This window comes from Sitophilus oryzae, unplaced genomic scaffold, assembly GCF_002938485.1.
Source record: "Sitophilus oryzae breed Bouriz unplaced genomic scaffold, Soryzae_2.0 scaffold_817_pilon_pilon, whole genome shotgun sequence".
Classification (NCBI taxonomy): Eukaryota; Metazoa; Arthropoda; class Insecta; order Coleoptera; family Curculionidae; genus Sitophilus; species Sitophilus oryzae.
Window position 1 is genome coordinate 282,274 of NW_022147436.1, and position 23,571 is coordinate 305,844.

Consider the following 23,571-nt stretch of genomic DNA (forward strand, 5'->3'; position numbering starts at 1 on the left):
TATGCTAAGAAAACTTATTGAAGAATTCGGAGAATGGGGCTTGACAGTTAACATAGCCAAAACAAAATATCTATGTATAGGCGCACAAGAAGGAAACTTGAACTTGGACAACGGTCACGAAATTAAGCAGTGTCAAGAGTATGAGTACCTGGGAATTACATTTGATAACACTGGAACTGACGGCAGAGAATAGAGAAAAGGATTATCAACGCGAAAAAAATAATCGGATGTCTAAATGGAATCTTATGGAGCAAATCAATAACACAGCGAAGAAAATTCAATATATATGAAACCATAATAAAGAGCAACCTCCTGTATGGAGCAGAAACATGGAGAATAACTGAGAGATACAAGAAGGGGATAGAGGCCGTAGAAATGGATGTCATTCGAAGATCAATGGGAATTTCAAGACAACAACGAATAAGAAATAATACCATAAAACAACAAATGGGTATAGAAGATACGATAACACAGGATATAGAGAAAAAGCAGCTGATCTGGTACGGACATGTAGAGCGAATGAAGGACACTAGATGGCCCAAGAAAATAATCAATTCGCAACCAAAGGGCAGAAGAAAACAGGGAAGACCAAAACTGGAATGGCAAAAAAGCGTACACAAAGCGATGAGTGAAAGAAACCTGTCAACAGAGGATTGTACGAATAGAACAGGCTGGAAATTGGGTATCGGACAACGTAGAAAAACGTTCTAAACCGACAAATATATATATATATATATATGTATTTCATCATTTTTTTTTTCATTAAATCAAATTAAACAAACTAAATTACCATTCCACCAAGTTTAAAAATATGAATTATTATATCTAAAAAAAGCAGCGCAATTGCCGTTAATTGAGCAGAATTAACATACCGAATAACTCGGTTTGTTAGTATAATTATTATATTAACGACGATATTATTAATTAATGGTCCCGCCACGCGTATATCTTCCATAAAATGGAAAATAACACCGTCTTCCTTTCTCTATTTTTAACTTGTCATTAACATACAGCCTGACTGGCAACGTTGGAGGTAGACAGATTACTCTCTAATAGTAACACGAGTATATTTTTCGGTCTCTTTTCTCTCTTTTTTTCGGAAAAATGTTTTCTAAAACCAAAGAGTTGTTAATTAGCTAGAATATCTATTTATATACTGACAATGACCTTATGTAAAACGCACGTGTGTTATTTTATTTAATTTCTTTATTAACATTAAATTTTAAAAATTATATAAGTACTATTGTTCTCATCATTTAAATTTTCCCATCACGGCGAAACACAAATTGGTAAATTGCTTCTACTTCAACAAAATTTTATATCGCCAAAGGAAAATGTAATATACAGGATGTCAAAAAAATAGTTTTTCGAACTTCGATGGGTGATTCTACAAATAAAAATAAAACAAAAAGTTCCTATGAACATATGCTCAAAAATGCTTCCCAAAGAAGTTACAGCGCTCAAAAAGGTAAATAAAACTAATATATACAGGGTGCTACAAATTCGAGGTACGAGCATTGGTATCTCGGAAACCGTAATAGATACGAAGATGGTTAAATTGGGGCAAAGTTGCTCCTTGGCATGTTCACCAAGATGCGATCAAAAATTTTTTAAAAACTTCAAGGATTGCCGAGTTTTTTGGAAAAAACAAATTTTTTTGAAAATGAATTTTATTTTTTCCTGTCGTTACTTTTTAGAAAATCAAAAAACTAATTGCACATTCTCATAGCCACTTTATTAGGGCTATCTGATGGTATTTTTAGATTTTCAAATTAGCTGATAATCTGTGAGATACAGAGGCCAACTTAATTTTTTTAAATACGGATCTGCATTTTTTATTTCAGGTTTTGAAACAATTCTGTCTCCTGAGAACAATGATATGCCACACTTGATACTTTTTTTTTTGTTTTGGGTACCTTAACAGTAACAAAACTATTTAATTGTTATTTAAAATAATTTCAAGTCCGACTCTGGTTTTTTAATTTATTTAATTTGATTATATTCATCGCTATAATAATATTGATCATCGCTAATTAACATTGAATAAGAAAAATCACGCCAATTGAAACATTCAAATAATTAATATCCAGGTCAGCAATTTAAAGATATCTATTATGTTTAACTTTTTTTATTGTGAATTTGAAATCTCAGTGAACGATCTAATAATATGCATAATATTAATCGTAGTTATTATAAATAAATCAACTTCTACAAACTAGTTTCTAATACTTTGCCCATGTTCGAAAGAGTTAACACCCTCCATAATGCACAAATTTATTTTTCGTTTAAACTCTTTAAACAGATCTTCTTCTTATACTTCCGAATGCATTTTGTACTCTTTAATTGTTTTTATTACTCGTTAATTGTTTTTGTACTCTTAATGTTGAAATGTATTGATTTCAAATGTCCAGCGCTGATCAATATTTTTGTGATGAATATAATCAGATGAAATACATTAAAAAAACAGAGTCGGATTTGAATGTATTTTAAATAACAATTACATAGTTTTGTTATTGTTAAGGTACCCAAAACAAAAAAAAATCAAGTGTGGCATATCATTGTATTCAGGAGACCGAGGTCTTTCAAAACCTGAAATAAAAAATGCAGGTCCGTATTTAAAAAAATAAGTCGGCGTCTGTATCTTACAAATTATGAGCTAATTTGAAAATCTAAAAATACCATCAGAGAGCCCTAATAAAGTGGCTATGAGAATGTGCAATTAGTTTTTTGATTTTCTAAAAATTAACGACAGGAAAAAATAAAATTGATTTTCAAAAAAATCCGTTTTTATCAAAAAAATTAGAAATCCTTAAAATATTTAAAACTTTTTTGATGGCATCTTGGTGAACATCCTAAAGCGCAACTTTGCCCCAATTTAACCATGATATCAATGCTCGTACCTCGAATTTGTAGCACCCTGTATTTAGAATATTGGTAAATCGTTTTTCTTGAAATTTGGTACTCTTACACACATTTTAATGCCAAAATGAATAGCGATAGTTGACACCCTGTATATTATATTATTCGCGAATAGGGAGACGTGATATCCCCGAAGTTGTTTAAAGCAACACTATAAGAAATTTTCAGTCAACTAGGCTGGACCAACAAAAGACCGAAAATAGATGGAGAATATCTAAGATTCACTGATGATATAGTCCCAATTGACACAGTCCTGGTGTTGGCTTTTGCCTGGTATTGTATTGTGGCCTGTTCAGTTTTCATTTAAAAATAGATGCAGTTTTTCTTAAATTAGTTAAAATAGGCTTGTCCGAAATTCTTCAAATTTGATATATGCATTATGCATTTACCATCCGCAGATTTTTTTAAAAACCCATTTACGACTTCGCTGTAAAATCAACAGGGAGGCCAATATTTAGACAAAATTCGCATGGAATTTCCTGTTTCAAACGACGCCGACGATGCACCACCCGTTATAGGTTAAATAAGAAATCATGTGTATTCCACTCTCCCCTAGGCGTATTATAAAAATATTAAATTTTAAGTAAGAGTGCATTATATTTTTACAATTCAAGTGGAAAACTTACTTAATTAGTACAGTAATTAAATTGTTTCATAACGAATTAAAGTTAAGTGCTTTCTAATTATTCTACAGCCATTATACTAGGTAGTTTAGAATAAGGTTCTTTCTTGTACATGTTTTACACTCATCTAATTAAAAATCAGTAAATTTTTTAAAAGCTATAAATATGAACAAGAGCAACAATGATTTAGTAAAAGGAATATACATAAATATTAATAAATGTACAGGGTTTTTGGAGATCATTACGAGCCCTAACAACTATATTGTCAAGAAAAATGGCGTATCCGCCAGAAATTAAAAATGTATTACTGGTTGCCTGCACAACCGCAACGTATCCGCCAGAAATTAAAAGACTTTTTCAGACGCCATCTTTTAGTCAAGTCGAGAAGTAAGGGAATCAGACAATGGAATTGTCTGGTATGAAGAAGTACGCTTTCCGAGAATTGGGGAAAATTCGAGAAGCAGTCAATAGAGTATATAAGCCGGAGCCATCGACAACTGAGACAGTTTTTGAAATTTGAATATACCGCGTGGAAATTGAAAATCGGACAATTTGGTGAAGGAATCTTATAAATAGTTAGTTTGTTGTGTGTTATAAATTAGTAATTGTGTATAAAGTGAGAAAATAAATTCGTTAAGTATTTTATCGTGAGTTTAAATTAGTGGACCCACGGAATCTGTAACAATTGGTGTCAGAAGTGGATTCAAGAGGATTTTAAGCAGAAATTAAGTGGATTGGAAGATTTTTAGACCGAATTAGAGTATTTTTATGGTTGGTACAAGGGAACAAGCGAAGAAAATGGAGGAAGTAAGCAAATTATTGGGCGATTTTATGGAGAATATGAGAAGAGAGAAGGCAGAAGAACAAGAAAGACTCCGTAAAGAACGAGAAGAAGAGCGAGCCCGACTAGAAAAAGAGAAAGCAGAAGAACAAGAAAGACTCCGTAAAGAACGAGAAGAAGAGCGAGCCCGATTAGAAAGAGAAAAGGAAGAGGAAAAACTACGACGTCAACAAGAACAGGACCGGCTTGAGAACATTTTCGAAGATTTGAAAATTCAACGACAACAAGATAAACAAGAAGAACAGGACCGGCTTGAGAAAATTTTAGGCAATTTAGAAATCCGTCAGAAGAATGAATGGAGGGAAATTTTAGAAGATATAGAGACGCACCGCCAGAAAGAAAGACAAGAAGATCAAAACCGTCTTAAGAAGAACTTTGAAGAACTAGAAAGAAGGCAAGAAATCCACCTTCAAGAAGCCGTAGAAGATCTGGAGGAACGCCTTCAGCAGAAAATGGAAAAATTAGAGATGGACCTACACAAGACCAAGGTACAAGTAAGACACCTGGCGTTCATGGAACTGCGAACCTCAAGGCCCCGACCTACGATGGACAAACCACCTGGACGATGTACCACCGCCAGTTTGAAGCAGCGGCTGCTGCCAATGGATGGACTGACCAGGAGAAAGCAGCGGCACTTGTCATCGCGCTGCGTGGCCCTGCCCTGGAACTCCTGCAAACTATTCCTGCAGCCCAACAGCAGGAATATCAAACTTTGGTCGCTGCACTGGACAGAAGATATGGCGACCAACATCGACGCCAACTTTACCAGGCACAGATCAAGACACGCCTGCAGAGGTCCGGAGAGAGTCTGCAGGAATTTGAAGCAGACTTACGTCGGCTGGTACACCTGGCATATCCAGAAGCACCGGAAGGATTTAGGGAGGAACTCGCTGCTCAGTGCTTTATCAGCGGACTGAGGGACAACGAATTACAGAGGGCGCTGCAAATATCCCGATTTTCCACCAGCAGCGAAGCACTGGTCAGGGCGCTGGAAATCGAAGCTGCCTTTAGCGCCATCCCTAGGCCGAAGATAAGATCGGTAACGGTCGAGGAACAGCCCGAAAGCACTCACAGAGGTTTGGAGGAGATGTGTAAGAAAGTCGACAAACTATGTGAGCTACTAATAAACAAGGGAGTCAACAACACCCAGACAGAGAACCAGAGAAGATTCCAGGACATAAGGTGCTTTAGATGTGGCAGGAATGGCCACATTAAACGGATTGCCGCGTTCAAATGCGATCCCGTTCACCATCCAGAGAACGTAGGCACCAGGAAAACTAAAAATCAGTCAATACTAAGGGGCGAGTATTGACTGGGGAGAACAGAGCCCCCAGGATTTTTTCCATTAGAAGTCTAGGAAGAACCGCTGACAGTTTGGTGATCGACGGGAAAGTCAATGGAAAGAGAATCCGAATGACAGTGGACACTGGCGCTATGGTTTCGTTGGTGCGGGCTAACTCAGTGCAAGGATTGAAGCTGGTGCCTCTGAGAAGAAGAGTGTGTTTACGTACAGTTACGGGGGAAATGGCCGTTGTACGGGGAGAGGCTATCGTCGAACTGAAGTTAGGAAATTTGAAGTTCCAGCATAGCGTTTTAGTGGCAGATATTGAAGATGACTTCATCTTGGGCATGGATGTGATTCGTCAACATGGATTTTCGTTCGATCACCAGAGAAATATCTTAAATATTGGAAATGAAGAGTTCATGTTATCTCCAGACGAGGGACCAGGCAGAATGGATGTAAGATCAGCGGAAACTGTGGTGATACCTGGTAATACCGAGAAGATCGTATTCGGTAAAGTGGAGAAAATCGCTGGGTGCTGTGTTGGACTGGTACAAAGTAGCGACAAGAAACAAGATAGGTACTTAGTAGGAAAATCATTGGTGAACACCGACAAGAATATACCGATCAGAATTGCGAATGTTTTCCTGAATTGTGTCAAGATCCAAAAGGTCACAAGATAGCCATCTGCGAACCTGTAAGAAGTGTCACCCGATGTGATGAAGTGTCGTCAGCTGTTACACAAAAGGCATCCCAAGAAACACTAAAACATCTAGAACAGCCATGGGATCACCTAACACCTGAGGAGGAAACAGAAGGCCAAGCAGTTCCTGCTAAAGCATGGTAGTATTTTTGAGAAGAACAACAGTGGAAAACGGATTTTGTGAAGCACCGGATTAATACTGGTCATGCTCAGCCGATTCGACAACGTCCTAGAAGGGTGCCCCTTTCCAAACAACAAGAAATGGAGACAATGGTAGATAAGATGCTAGAAGATGGAGTTATCGAAGAATCATCGAGTCCATGGTCATCTCCTGTTGTTTTGGTGACGAAGAAAGATGGTAGTACACGATTCTGCGTGGACTATCGGAAGCTCAATGACGTCACTAAGAAGGACAGCTACCCACTGCCACGTATAGACGACACGTTAACCACACTGGCAGGTTCGTGCTGGTTCTCCACTCTCGACTTAAAGAGTGGATACTGGCAAGTTGGTCTGGACGAGGAAGACAAAGAAAAGACGGCTTTTTCTACAGGAAACGGACTATACCAATTCAAGGTCATGCCGTTTGGATTATGCAATGCTCCAGCCACTTTCGAACGTCTCATGGAGGTGGTGTTAAGAGGATTAACTTGGAAAACGTGCTTGGTTTACCTCGACGATGTATTGGTTATGGGAAGAACTTTTGAGGAGCATTTGCGAAATTTAGAAGATGTCTTCGGCCGCATACGGAATGCTCACCTGTACTTGAACCCGAAGAAGTGTAGTTTATTCCAGCGACAAGTGGAATTCTTGGGTCATGTAGTCTCAGCAGACGGAATTTACACCGACCAGAAGAAAATCGCTGCAATCAAGGATTGGCCTAAACCTCGCGACAAACATGAACTTAGAAGTTTTCTGGGTTTATGCACATATTACAGAAGATTTGTCAAGGGATTTGCCAACATAGCTGCACCTTTACATAAACTTACAGGTGATGAAGTCGGCTACGAATGGAACACCGATTGTGATGTAGCCTTTGAAAGACTTAAAGCGGCTTTATGTTCAAGTCCTATTTTAGCCTACCCACAACAACAAGGAAGGTATATCCTGGATACCGACGCCAGCAACATCGGCATCGGTGCAGTGCTATCACAAGTGCAAGATGGCGAAGAACGAGTGATAGAATATTACAGTCGAGTTCTATCCAAACCAGAAAGGAATTACTGCGTTACCCGGAAGGAGCTGCTAGCAATTGTAAAGGCAGTTGATCATTTCATAAATACCTGTATGGCCAAGAATTTTTAATTAGGACAGATCATGCGGCTCTCAAATGGCTTATGGAGATGAAACAACCTGAAGGCCAAATAGCACGATGGCTCGAGAAGCTCCAGCAGTATCACTTTACCATCCAACATCGTGCTGGGAAGATGCATGGTAACGCAGACGGTTTATCCAGAAGACCCTGTCAAACCGATTGTAAGCACTGCTGTAAAACGGAACAACGTGAAGGCACTGTCATGATAAGGAGTTTTAAGCTTGGAGCTGATGAACAGTGGACGACGGCACAGTTGAGGAAAGACCAAATGGAAGATCCAGACATCGGAGCAATACTAGGGCTCAAGGAAGGTAACGGCGAGAGACCACCGTGGCAGGATATTGCGGACAGAGGGCTAGTTTTCAAAGCTCTCTGGGCTCAGTGGAATTCACTGGTTATTGAGAATGGATTGTTAAAGCGCATGTGGGAAAGTGCGGATGGCAGGACAGTAACAACTCAGTTACTGGTACCAAGGAAGAAAGTTACCCAGGTATTGGAAGAAATTCACGGTGGTAAAACTGGAGCCCATCTTGGGGTAAACAAGACCTTGAGCAAGCTGAGAGATCGTTTTTACTGGGTGGATTATTGCGAAGATGTCAAGAAATGGTGTCGACAATGTAAAACTTGTGCAGCCAGCCAAGGACCAAGCACTCGCTCTAGGGGAAAAATGAAACAATATAACGTTGGACTGCCATTCGAAAGAATCGCTGTTGACATTGCAGGCCCATTCCCTGAAACGCACAAGGGCAACAAGTACGTTTTAGTAGCGATGGATTATTTCAGTAAATGGCCAGAAGTTTTTGCCATTCCAAACCAAGAAGCATCGACTGTAGCTGAAGTATTGGTCAATAATGTCTTCAGTAGATTTGGAATTCCCTTAGAGCTTCACACTGACCAAGGAAGGAACTTCGAGTCAAGACTGTTCCAGAAGATGTGTGATCTGCTTGGTATTCACAAGACTAGGACAACAGCTTTACATCCGCAGTCTGATGGGATGGTCGAAAGATTCAATAAGACCATTGAAGAACACCTCTCGAAAATGGTGGCCGAACATCAAAGAGATTGGGATCAACACATACCGCTGTTCCTAATGGCGTATAGAAGTGCAGTTCACAACACCACCGGACTTTCACCATCGAAGATTTTATTTGGTCGAGAATTACGGTTGCCTTGTGACTTGGTGTTCGGATCACCAGACGACGGCACCACAAATGTAGAGGACTACGCGGATGAACTGAAGGAAAGGTTAATGGAAATTCATAAGGCCGTAAGAAGTAAGATTACGCTAGCCAGTGACCGGATGAAAGCTCGTTACGACCTCAGAGCCAATTCTACGGGATTTCAACAGGACGATATGGTATGGTTATATAACCCACAGCGCAAGAAAGGGAGGTCCCCAAAGTTAACTCCAGCATGGGAAGGTCCTTATACAGTCATCAAGAGGATAAATGATGTTGTGTACCGGATTCAACGCAGCCCTAGAAGTAAGATGAAAGTAGTTCATCTGGATCGATTGAAGAGATATCAGACAGGAAACCTTGATCGGGACGATCAAATTTGAGAAGGGGGCAATGTCAAGAAAAAATGGCGTATCCGCCAGAAATTAAAAATGTATTACTGGTTGCCTGCACAACCGCAACGTATCCGCCAGAAATTAAAAAGACTTTTTCAGGCGCCATCTTTTTAGTCAAGTCGAGAAGTAAGGGAATCAGACAATGGAATTGTCTGGTATGAAGAAGTACGCTTTCCGAGAATTGGGGAAAATTCGAGAAGCAGTCAATAGAGTATATAAGCCGGAGCCATCGACAACTGAGACAGTTTTTGAAATTTGAATATACCGCGTGGAAATTGAAAATCGGACAATTTGGTGAAGGAATCTTATAAATAGTTAGTTTGTTGTGTGTTATAAGTTAGTAATTGTGTATAAAGTGAGAAAATAAATTCGTTAAGTATTTTATCGTGAGTTTAAATTAGTGGACCCACGGAATCCGTAACAATATGTTGGGACAAGGTCATATTTTGGAATTATTGCCCTGGTTTTTCAAAATAACTGAAAAATATATCTCTAATTTTTTAAATATAAACATAGCCATATATCCTAAACAACATGACAATATTTTTATGAATTTGTAAATCAATCCATATTTACAGTAGCGGATTTTGTTCATAAAAGGACAAATTTGCTGACAACTAAATGTTGGGACAAGTATTTTTAAATAATTAATATCATCATAGGCGGCTTTGCTATAAACGTCACAAATATCGCAAACTTTTTACTTCAGCATTGACAGCTTGTAAGTGACTCGATACTTTGTGTAGTGAGATTTACTCTAAGTAATTTTAATTTTTTTAATTTTCAATTTTGTTAATTTAATTCAAAGTAATGGTCCGTGGAAAAGCTACAAATCAAAAACTACGAGAAATTATCATTCGTCAAAACGGGAAAAACAATTCGAAAAATTTCTGATGATTTAAGTATTCCAAAAACCACGGTCTTTAATATAATAAAAAAAATACGGCAATCTGCCAATGTAGACGTTAGAGGTAAAAGTTCGGGAAGGCCAAAAGTTGTATCTCAGAGAGATTTACGAAATTTAGTAAAAATTTGCGCAAGTCTGCGAGAAGAAGGTTTAAATATATCAAGAGAATGTTGCCGGACATATATCCATAAATGTGGTCTGGGGGTTTTACAAGGTAAATTTTATTTTGTGTAGATAATCAATTACCTGAAGATTATTGATACAAATGCTTATTTAGGCCAAAGAAAAATCGCTACAATTGGGCAAAATCTAAATTATCGTGGACACAAAATGATTGGAATAAGGTCATATTTAGCGATGAGTCTAAATTTGATGTTTGCGTTGGAGATCATCGAAAACGAATAATACGAAATAAAGCAGAAGCCTTTCATAAAGATTGCTTAAAGAGGGTTGTTAAATTTCCTAAGGGGATTATGGTTTGGGGTTGCATGTCAGCAAGAGGTTTGGACAAATTAAATTTTATAGATGGCTAGATGGCTGTTATATCAACATATACTTGAGACCTCACTTTTGCCTAGTGCTCAAGAATTGTTTCCAAACGAAGACTATATTTTCCAACAAGATGGAGCATCGTGCCATTCAGCAAAATCAACTAAAAATTGGTTCGGTAATAATAATATAAAAGCTCTATCCCATCCTGCAAGTAGTCCAGACCTCAATGTTATAGAAACTGTGTGGCATAAAATGAAGCAATATTTAAGAAACCACCCTCAACGAACAATTTTTGATTTGCGGACAAAACTGCAGGAAATTCGGGAAATTTTTTTCCTCAAATGTGCCAATCTTTGGTCAATACAATGCCATTAAGAGTTCAGACAGTTGTTAAGGCGAAAGGTGATGTAACTCCGTATTAAACAAATTTCTTGTTGTGCTGTCCCAATATATAGTTGTCAGCAAATTTGGCTTGATTTTGGCAAAATAAGCTATTATCTAAAGTGATTTGTTTGCAAAGTTATAAAAATATAGTAAAATTGTCTAGATCATATTGTAATGTTTAAATTTAGAATAATAAACAAAATAAATTGAGTCGTTTTAACAAATTACTATTTTTATTGCAAAAAAAGACCTTGTCCCAACATATAGTTGTTAGGGCTCGTAGTGCAATACCTGCAGGCTTACCTATTGGCGGTAGGAAAAAACATCGTAAAAAACTTTGTGTAGGAGATGTATGGTTTTACCTAAACCGCCAGAAAGTGAAATAAAAATAAATATAAGAGGATCAGCAAGTTAAGAAAAAATTATAATTTTATTTTAATACAGCATATCCAAAGGATTTTCTTCACAAGAGCAAAAACTTCTTTATTATTGATATCTTGAGAAAAATGCATTTTTCAAAAAAAAAGTTTGCTTCTTCTAAAATGGTTAATCCCTTTATATTTTTCCAAATTTGCATACCGTTTTAGAGAAAATTAAAAAATATATGAAAATATGGTTGAATTTCTTTAAATATGGTCCTAAAAATCAAAAGGTGTTCCATAGCAATATAATTTCGATCTCATTCTTTCATATTAGATGGTTATTATTAATTTTGAATAACGTCATATTTTTTGCTGTTTTTAAAGTCATCACATTTTCCGATAATTATTATCACCCTTTCCGTAGCATTGAACTAAATAAACTTTGTGTTTCTTTAACATTTATTTTAAAACAGCAAAAATATGACATTAATCTCATACTAATGAATTAAATATGTCAATAATGACATGTATCGCTTCTACCAAGAGACCTTTTTTACGTAAAAAACGGCGGAAATGTTTATTTTTTTACTCAGTAGTTTTATACAGGCACGGACAAAAACTTATTACTCTTCAAACCAGTTAAAAAAATACAGGTGGCGTCCTCTAAAAGTAGAAGTCATATTGACATCAAAATCAAATTTCTCATGTTAAAAAACTCCCAGACACCAATTTTCATCCAAATAATATCGAAGTTAGTTCAGCACTCCTCGGTCAATAAATTGACATAATTTATAATTTGTTAAAATGTTTCGATCGATAATTTGTTTTAGAATCAGTACCAATCACTAATTTTAAAATCGGTATTGAAAACTATTTCAATCATTTTTGATCGCTCCGTACTAACTGAATATGTTTTGCCATTTGTTACAAACTTTTTGGTTATCGCTGTATAGATCTCTCCAATATTTAATCATAACAAAAGTACTTACATAACAAAGTGAGTCGTGGAACTCAGAGCAATATCCAAAAAATCGAAAATCACAGAAACCGAAACGCCAAATTCGTCCAGATCATTTCGCACCACCTATTAACCGTACACGTCCAACGTTCCCGGTTAAAAATAGCACAAATACTCGGAAATGATCCGCGAAATAGTACTAAAAACAATGAAAAATAAACTTTCGAACTGCTAGACGAGAGTCGCGAACTGAACCAAGGCAAAAACGCCGTGAAAAGATCGTGGAGTAACGCGAATGTCTCGTCTGGATGCGTCCGATTCAACTGAGCGCCGTATCCCGAACCAGCTCTGGATGAGATGAGGCCAACGGGCCGGAAATATCCTCAATTATAAAGAGTTTTGGATTCGGGAGTTTATGTGAATTTCTAAACACGAAAATATACATGTTTCATGTAATACAGATGCCAAAAACATAAAAAGGAAAAAAACTGTCAAGTCTCCCAACGTATTACTTCCACACCATAAGCTGTAAAATCTCAGCTGTAAAACCAAGTCAGTTGTTTTAGTTAGTGTCTATGAATGTCTAAACACGCAAAATATACCATATAATCGAAAAAAAACGGCGTCCAGTTGGCTTAGAAATGAACATCGATGACAAAATTCCCCATATAATTTTACATAATATATAAAATGACAGCGATCTTCATTTGACAGCTATCGCTTACGCCGTTTTTTTTTTTTGGATCATACGGTACATGTTTCATGTGGTATTGATGCCGTCTGATTCTTCTGACTTCAAATATATACAGAGTGATCCAAACTGTATTTCAGAAACTATCCAGATTTTCAAAAAAAAACTATCACCGGTTCTCCATAAACGTCTTTACGTTCCATAGCTGTGAATCACCCTATATAGGGTGGTTCGAACTGTATTCTGGAAGCTTCAGCAGCATATTCTGCAGATAAAAATAAGTAAAAAGTTCGTATAAATGTATGTCCTAAAATGCTTAATTTTGGAGATACAGGGTGTAGGAGTTTCATTTTTATTTGGATTTTTTCCTTGATTATTTCCAAATAATTTCTGAAGTAACGTCAATAATTGGATGAAAATTGGTGTCTGGGAGTTTTTTGACATGATAAAAATTTGATTTTGACGTCAATACAACTCCTATTTGTAGGGGGCGCCACCTACATGTGATTTAATTGTTTTGAAAAGTAATAACTTTTCGTACGTACCTGTGTAAAACTAATGAGTGAAGAAATATACATTTCCGTAATTTTTTACATAAAAAATGTCTCTTGGTAAAAATCACTACGAGCAACCGTTCTCAGGATATTTACAATGAAAATAGTCAATACATGTCATTATTGACAAAAAAATAAACACGTTGAATTTGAATAGATCAGGGTTCGAAAGTAGTTAATTAAGAGTGATTTACCTGATTAACTACGTGTAGTTTTTCTTCAAAAACTACCTTTTTCCCGTTCATTAACTTAACATAACATAAAAACTACTTTAATTAATAACATAAAAACTACTTTAATAAACTACGTATTGATATTACGAAAAAAAAATTTCCTATAGGTTAATTTTGATAGAATTATGTAATGCATATAGCTTTTTATTTAAGTAAAGAATTACACATTCATAAAAAAAACAGAATATAATGGTTAACACAGACTTGTCAAGACTTTGTAGAAAGAAATACGAAGAATATAATCGAAAAAAAACGGCGTCAGCGATGGCTATGAAGATCGCTGTCATTTTATATTCAAAATTATACGGGGAATGCCATCGATCATCATTTCCAAGCCAACTGAACGCCGTTTATTTTTCGATCATACGGTATTTTTCAACCTGATTTATAATATGGTCATCAGTTTAATAATTTTCCGTTTTATGAGGGGTCTAAATAATAAGTTGGGAATATTATATTTAAAACTCTATTTCTTCTGTTTTCTCAAATATATTTATATGTGTTTTGTAAAGCTTTTAGTTATCTTTTACCTCACCTCTATCTTTTACCTCACCTCAAACCTGCCCCAAACCTGTAATATTTGAAAGTTACATAAACTACACCCTCTACATCAATTAACTACATGTAATGTAGTTTATGTAGTTTTTAAGAGTGACATGTAGTTTTCTGAACCCTGGAATACATACCTAGTTATTTGACTAAAATAATAAATTTGGGAAATTTTAATTTTTTTTAAATTAATCATATTTTTTTCGCAGAAAAAATGATTTTTAAAAAGAGAACTATTTTACGTAAAAAACATCGCAAATGAATATTTTTTACTCAGTAGTTTTATACAGGTACTGTCGAAAAGTTATTACCCTTCAAACCAGTTAAAAAATATGTAGGTGGCGCCCTCTACAAGTAGGAATCATATTGACATCAAAATCAAATTTCTCATGTTAAAAAACTCCCAGACACCGATTTTCATCCAAATATTGACGTTACTTCATAAATTATTTGGAAATAATCGTAATAAAAAACAACCATCTACACCCTGTATCTCCGAAACTAAGAATTTTAGGACATGCATTTATACAAACTCTTTTGCTTATTTTTATCTACAGAATATGCTGCCGAAGTTTCCGGAATACAGTTCGGACCACCCTGTATAGTAATGTTGCTTCTTTTGTAAATAGTTTTAACAATAAATATTACATTTTCAAAATGTAATACAAGATCCATCATAGATTTGTTTTGAACCGTGTTTTAATATCTTTCGTTTTGAACTATAAAATTATAAAATTCATACCTTCGCCATTTTATCATGAAATTAAATATGATTTGAAAAAAAAAGTTTAGAGACAATAACTAAAATTTTATATTAAATTATATAAAATTAAACCTCAATATGTAATTCAAAAAATATAGTAATTTAGTATTTTCTTTTGAGACTAATAATTTGTTTAAATTTTCTTGTTCTAAGTATGTATTGCTATAATAATATTTTGATTCAAATTCATTGAAAATAGAGCAACACATAGTTTGTTCAATAAGCCCTTAATAAGAAGCAAAAAATATGTTTTTTTTTATTTCTATAAAATTTACCCTACACAGGAATATGCAGAAATATGTTTTCTTCTAATATGGCGAATGCGCTAGGATTTCGATAATATTTTTTGAAATAAACAAACATCTCTGTAAACTCCAAACACACTTTACAATAAGTAACACATATCCACAAAAAATATTTTAAAACGTCAATGTTCTGTATATATTTACTATATAAAAATCAATAATAATATTAATTCACAAACCAAATAGAATTAAAAAAATACCCTTGGGTACTAAAAATAAATATTGTCATAAAAATATTTAAAATATCCGGTACTTATCATTTAGAACTCTCCATGTTTAAAAATTCAAACGTTAATCTGCTATCATGAAATATAAAGAAGCATGTTTAATATGTTACAGGTACAGCACGTTTACCATTTTGATTTACATTTTGCAACAATAATGACACTATCATAAAATAATCTTGATTTAAACGTACTATGTAGGTAATATATCTCTTTTAAAACATTATTTCTATTTTTGTTGCTTAAATTAAGAATAAAACAGCTTACCATAAAATCAGTGTCTTGATATTAACACAATATGATCTACATTTTAATAGATAAATACACAAATTAATGACACTGGTTTTACAGTGTTTCAATCAAAAGGAAACGTAAATTTACTCACCAAATTTTGAAGTCCTGCTGCTGTATTCTCAAGCATTCACAGTCACAATATTTGGCTCCAAGTCAGTTAGTTACTCAACACAACAACACCGTTAAGTCACAAAATTACTCACACGCAACACAAAACTGAGAAAGGTTAACACGAAAACCATTATACCGTTCAAATCTACACAAAGTTAGTGATAAAGATGTAAATTATTTCAGTTTAGCAAAAAAAATCAGTTGAAATCGAACAAAAAACAATACAACAGGTCTTGATTGTGATTCACAACCAGGCCGAAAAGAGAAAAACAAGGAGATCAAAGAGACTTACCCTAATAAAATGTAATCCAAAAAACCGTATAAACACTATTTTAGTAAGTTATTTCGAAAAATCCAAACCGCTTAATATTAAAAAGACGCTAGAAATTCACGTTAGCCTAAAAATAAAAAACGATCTACTGACTTTGACAATTGACATTTCGGACGGCATGTCCCTCGGCTTTGTTGCCAAATTCCAAAAGTAAATTTGATACTGGAATTTCGAATAGTTTGAAGTTAAAATTAACACGGATGTTAAAAGTCTGCTCGACAATTTATTTTAAATGCAGTTTTATGTTAGGTCAGTTATGAAGAACAAATCTAGATTTTTAAAACAAGTCTAGTTCTTAAAATAAACTTGGACGTTAATAAGATCACTGGCAACGTCGAAGAGAAAACATCTGAAATAATTTAATGTAGGGGATCACATAGCCGTAGAACAAAATTAGGATTAAAATATTAAAAATACCTAATAATTTTTTGATCATTGTTAAAATTATCAAAACCAAGATTTCATTATCTCTATTATATTTTTATATTATACTTTGGCATAGAAACTTAATATATTAGCCTAAACTTTAATTGTTAAAATGTTTCTTAACTTATGTAATACAAAATAAATAAATAAATTCTGCGATAATTATTACGTTATTATTATAGATAATATATATTATCTTAAAGTCTGTGTTTTTATCTACTCAGGAGTGCAGTATAATAAGGATTTTATCAAAGTACCAAGTTCGGAGATAAATTGAGATAAAAATACTAAATTTTTATCTTAATATTTTGAAATCAGTGGCATCTCAATGTCAACCTGTCTGTTATAAATACATTTCAGGTAATTAAAAAATTAAATATAGCGTTTGCGACTTATCAAAATAACAATTTAGTAACGGAAAAATTTATCGTCAACTTAAAAAGTGTTATATTTTTTATATTTTTAGCCAAATTTTTGTGATTTTTTTGGCAAACTGTATAATATAAATATATCAACTTTGAATCTGAACATCCGTTTTTTATAAACTTTAGAATTGGGTTTTATTATACAGGGGTTTTTATTATACAGTTGGCAATACTAGCACCAACTTTAGAGGATCTCCAGAAAATAATAAATAAGATAGGGGACATGGGAAATCGTTTCGGTCTTAAAACCAACGCTGCCAAGACCAAACTTATGGTAATAGGACGCCAGCCTACAATCAACACCGCATTGACCGTGGATGGAACTATTATAGAGCGAGTTCCACGATTCAAATATCTGGGTGCCATGATCAATGAACGATGGGACTGCGATGAGGAAGTTAAACTTAGAACGAATTATGCAAAGTCAACATTTTTTAAACTTAAAAACTTCCTATTAGCACGCAGTCTCCCGCTAACACTTAGATTACGGGTAGTAAAATGCTACATATGGCCAATCTTACTATACGGCGCAGAAACCTGGTCTCTCAAGGCTAGAACCCTAAACCGCATCGAGGCTTTCGAAATGTGGACTCTCCGAAGACTCTTATGTGTGCCATGGACCGCACATGCCACCAACGAAGAAGTTTTAAGAAATGCAGGCTAGGAATGAGAAATGCTTAACATAGTTAAAGAAAGGAAAGTCTCATACCTCGGCCATATCCTTAGAGGAGACAAATATTACATTCCTAAGCTGATTCTACAAGGAAAAATAGAGGGACGGCGAGGCCCAGGAAGAAAACAACATTCCTGGCTAAGAAACATACGGGATTGGTGTAACATCAGAGACGCAGCCACCATATTTCGAAGAGCCGAAAACGGCAGTCTACACATTGTATGAAGAGTACAGACAATCGCCAACGTGCGGCTAAGCACAAGGCACAGGAAGAAGAAGATAAAGGGGTTATCGAATTGTTGTTTTTTACGTTAAATTTAAAAAACCCTGTGCAATAATTTCGTAAACAAATTTTTATAAAACATTATTTTTATGTTAGAACCAATCATCAATCAGTGTCATTTTGTTTTTGTTTTGGAACCTGTCAACGCATGCCTTGGCTAATTTTTAAGAGCGAAATGAACTTGCCACCAAAAATTTGCAATTTTTTCAATCGTCATAAGTATCCTTTTGAAGTTATTTTTCAATATGACAAGGCGGCTTTGGTGATTATTTTGAACTATATGCTGCTATGAACTGCTCATGTTCAACGTTTGAGAAATGCTTGGCAGAAGGGTTAGAGGCGATGAGGCGGTACCAGCTTCATTAAATGATCTTTGCTTAGTCCTTATAAAAGAATGGGAAAACATAACACAATATGATATTCCCTGGTGGCAAGCGAAACCTTGGGTCGGCGTTTACATGTATAGGAGCGAATAGCTATGGCAATCTAGTAAGTCGGAGAGAGCAAAAATACGAAGTATTTATTACATAATCACTTAAGCTTGATTTTCATGCATCCGTTGTCCGATGATACGATGATACGATATTAATTTTATTGGTTGAATTTAAAGACTTCGATTGGTTAACCGTTTCTAACCAATTGAAGTCTTTAAAGTCAACCAATAAAATTAATATCGGACCATCGTATCAACCACAAAACACATACACAAGAAGAAATGCGAGCGCCTTGCTAAATATTGGAAAGTGAAATTGACGTTTAAATTTGACACTATTGACAAGTCTACTGCTACTAGCGCCCCCAATTTCGCTTGTAGGAACTACGGACTAAATTGTCACGCATGGCGGGAAGTTTAAAAAAATAAAAAAAATTATTTCTTCATTTATTTTTAATTATGACATACACAAAAACACAAAAAATACACCATTTTTTAAAAATATGTTTAATATCAATATCAAATATACAACAGAAATTAATTTCACCACAATAAATTAATAAAATTAAAAGAATAATGTTACAAGTAGATCAAGAGACAAAATTAATTATAACAAAACTGAAAAAAATGTCGAAAGTAAAATATATGGGAAATGTCTTCGATCATCATTTTTAAGCCAACTGGACGATTATTTCAAACATACAAGCTGAGTTCGTTCATAGTGCTCTGAGAAATCTAGATAAACAAAGAATAATAAATTAAAAGTATTCCAGGGGAAAAGAGAGGAAAAACCTGTATCGTCTCTGATATCTGTCAGGGTATTGTTGAAAGTGTCATATTTTTGCTCGAAGTTTTCAGGTCGATCAAAAGATGACATTTACAACAATACTTTGCTGTAACTTTTCACAAATATCAGAGAGAGTACATACAGGTATTGCCTCTCTTTTCCTCTGGGATGCTTTATATCTGTTGTTCTTTGTTTATCTATATTTCTCAGAGCATAATGCCGAACACGACTACAGTATATAATAATTTCAATATCCGAAGTGGAAAGAAAAAGATCACCTTTCTGGTTTGTACTATGGTCCCTTTCTTCCGATGGCTCATCTCGTTGATATTTAGGAAGGATAAATAGGAAGGAAAATATAAAATTCAATTTGATTTGATGATCCTTTTCTGTCACCTAAAATCAGGAGAACGACAATGAGCATGTTAAGATGAAAAAAAAATTATCAACACTTACCTACACGTTAGTCCGAGGAGTTTTATTAAAAACCTATATTTGTCTAAATAATTTATGTATTAAATTTGCAAAGCAAAATGCAGCGTGTAAACAAAAGAAATAAAATGGCGACAAGTCAACGTGAACGACCCGACAAGGAGAAAAGTGGTGTTCGAATAACAAATTATGGGTCACCAAAAATTGTTTTTGTCTTCTTTCAACGCACACTTTAGAAAGAAAAAGAGATGAACTGGAATACTGAAAGAACGTCAAGGTTTTATCTGTCACTCTTGTCAATAATTTATCGGTAATGAAGATTCCTAGAAAATCGCTTGTGGTCAAGTTTTCAACCATTGCCAGTTCTCCCATAAGAAGTGTCATCCACCTGTATCAACGGATAACGGACGCATGAGAATCAAGCTTTAATCTGACGCTGGATTCCATGTGCTTGAGAGAATACTTGCCTTATGTCTTTATTCAGTACATCTTATTTTACTAAGCGTGTTGACCGGACTCTTCGTACACACGAAAACCGGCACCCAAGATCAGAAATGCCGACCCTATTATGCAGGCTCAATGACAGTATAAACGGACATATACAGGCAGTTATAACAGCCAAGGGAGGCAATACAAAGTATTAGCGTATTCTTTAAGTTTTTTTTCTGTTTGTATACTTGAGTATTACAGACGTTTTCTTTAATATCGTTAGTTCTGTTATCGTTATTAATGTTTATTAAAACCAGGACTGTATCGTTACTTAACGTTACGTACGTTATCTTTAATGTTTTTTTTTTTTTTAATTTAATATAGGGTATCTTTAATAATATTTTTTTTTTAATTTAGTATACCAGGTGCGTCTCAAAAATGGCTTACCCCTATAACTTTTTTTTCAGATAAAAAAAAACGAGATTTGGTATGTTAGTATATGACATAAATTAGGATTGATTGACGTATTCAATTGTTTTTGGTTACTTCCTGTTTCGCCGCAAATGACTACAACTTTTGATTTTCAAATGGCACTCTCGGTATATTTTTAGTTTATTCGATACAAAATGACACTCTGAATGGAATGACATATCATATGTCAACTTTTGACACTTTCGCTTAAAAACAAATCATATTTTAAATCTCAATCTAGAGTGCCATGACTGCGTTAAAAACATTACTTTTTAATTAAGGAGCCTTGAAAAAATAGATTTGATCATCTAATGTTTTTCGTGTCTTGTCCTGGCCGGTTAAAAGATAAACAAATCGAATTTTTAATTATATCTCAATTTTTTCAAACGAAACAAGGGTAACTCATTAGCATATTTGGAAAAAGCATTTTTTTACGAATAATTTAGTACCACACACTTGGTAGTTCGAGTTAAATTGTGGTTATGAACCACATTTTATAACTATATACGAAAATGTCAAAAGTTGACATATGATATGTCATTCTATTCAAAGTGTCATTTTCTATCGAATAAAGTAAAATATACCGAGGGTGTCATTTAACAATCAAAAGTTATAGTAATTTTCCGTGAAACAGGAAGTGACTAAAAACAACTGAATACGTCAATCAATCCTAATTTATGTCATATACTAAAATACCAAATCTCATTTTGTTATCTAAAAAAATAAAAAAGTTATAGGGGTGAGCCACTTTTTTGTTTTATTTCCATCATACTGTAGGTTACATGTACCGGTATTTTCGGGAGCCGCTTTTTTTTGGTCATATAAAAAGGGTGTCATACGGTATTTATTTGACATTCGAAAGGACTCATAATCTCATAATATAATCTACTTTTATCACGATATTATAATTGCAATATTTACTAATTTAATTGAACCACTTACAAAATATTTGAAGCATCCTCGTCTCGTTTGATAACCCTTTTCATTAACACGGCCCTATTTTTCTTATCGCAAAAACTCGTTCAATTTTTCCTGACCTCACTCTCAATTATTGTTATTTTTAAATAAACGCAAAAAAAGACACAAATCGTGTGCAAAAAATGATTCCCTATCACACTCCACCACTGGAATAAAAATATCAAGAAAATATCGTCCTCGAGTTCGACGTTGCCAGATTTCAAATGTTAATTTCAGAGAAAATTTTCAATGAAACTATTTTTATTTTTTTCTCCGCGAATTAGCTAGAATTTTTTAAGCGCGGGTACAAAATATCACAAACCTTGTCGTACACAATTTTATAAGTGATGTTCCACAACCCCTAGACCATCATTTCAGACTAAATGGTGAAGGTAATCCATTATATTCGAGAAAATGGACAAGAACAATATACTCTGAAAGAATTGCAAGATATAAAAGATATTGAATTTAATTTTGAACTTTTATCATTGACCCCTCTTTGATGTTTGTTACTTATAAAGTTATTAGCAATTTTCTTTTGTTTACGATACTTCCGGAAATTCCAAAAATTACAAAAAAGCGGGAAAAGCTGTTTTTATTTTATTCAAATGTGTTTAAACAAATACATCAAACTTTCTGTGTTGCTTAAAGAGACTCTAAGAACAATTGTTAAAAAAAGCTTGACAAAAGTGAAAATATGGGTAAGTTTGTAAACATTTTTGGATCAAGGAATGTTTGTCCGGTCTTTTTATTATCATAAAATATGACAAACTTCAAACACATTCCAAAATGTGATAGCTGTTGATTCTGCCTTTTAAATGAACTTTGAATCATCAAAAAATATTAAATTTTAGCCGAGTTATTAAATTTGTCCTATCAATCAATAATACGCTTATGAATCTCCGGAGCCGTTAAGACTTGGAGAGAAAATTCAGGGATTTTCGAGGTGGAATATCTCGAAAACTACTAATTTTACGTAAAAACCTACCTAAGCTTCATTTTTTATTCCAAGAAAAATTTTGTAAATTGTATATTATGGCAGATATTTGCGAAAATCTGATTTTTCAGCCATTTGGAGCAATTTTTTGTAGTGTAACAACCCAGGGAACTGTATACAGTACGTCTGTCCGTTCTGTAGCTACGGGGTAACAGTGAGAGGGGAAACGATATATTCTCTCGATGTTTTTCGTAAAAAATTAGACGACGCGTCCCATCAATAAAAATTCGACAAATTTGCAAGTAGCCAATAAAATGAGTGGACGGAGCGATTTGCGGTGACGTCAAGTCGACGTATATAATATATTGCTGTTTATTTAAATGTTTTTTGTCCGCATTCCTTTCATAGACACAGATCCAGCAGATGTACTGTACCTACCAAACGATTTAAATGAAATAAAGAAACCTACGTTGTGTTGAAAACATTTTTTTTATTGTGATTACATTGGATGCGCCCGACAGAAGCAATATTTTTGGAAATTTGAAGGGAATAGGTTATATAAATGAAACGCTAAATTTGTAACTAGCCCTACTTATTTTGTTAAATGAAATAAAAGGAGTGCCGTACTCTGCCTGGAATTCATAAGTAAAAGAGCACGACAGAGAAAACCCTGATCACTATTCCAAAGAATCTAACTATGCTGTCCTGAACTTTAATAAAATAGAAATAATAATAATATTGAAACTGTCTTCATATCAAGGTTTGTAGTTTAATACATTCAAAACATGCCACATTTGTTATATTCAAAACGGAAGAGGTTTTTGTCAGTTTAGAGGTCCCTACCCGTAGGTCCTAAAGTCTCTTGTTGCGAGTCTCGAAGCTAAAGTTGAAGATTTGGTGCCAC

General features: G+C 34.5%; 2 protein-coding genes across 4 annotated transcripts in view; both read right to left on the reverse strand.

Annotated features, from left to right (window-relative positions):
• Positions 1 to 16,263, reverse strand: part of LOC115889647 — a 127,532-nt gene extending 111,269 nt beyond the window's left edge. For 2 of the 3 annotated variants that reach the window (XM_030909701.1, XM_030909695.1), the window contains exon 1: positions 16,064 to 16,263. In XM_030909701.1, coding sequence (XP_030765561.1) covers positions 16,064 to 16,099 — 36 coding nt within the window. In that variant the 5' untranslated portion in view covers positions 16,100 to 16,263. Of the gene's footprint in view, positions 1 to 12,390; positions 12,658 to 16,063 lie in introns of those variants that run through there. The other variant, XM_030909699.1, reaches the window with a different exon arrangement.
• Positions 1 to 16,501, reverse strand: part of LOC115889648 (nucleolar protein dao-5-like) — a 260,773-nt gene extending 244,272 nt beyond the window's left edge. Inside the window, exon 1 of the mRNA XM_030909703.1 lies at positions 16,376 to 16,501. The gene's annotated coding sequence lies outside the window, so the exon portion shown is untranslated. The remainder of the gene's footprint in view (positions 1 to 16,375) is intronic.
• Positions 16,502 to 23,571: the final 7,070 nt, after the last annotated feature.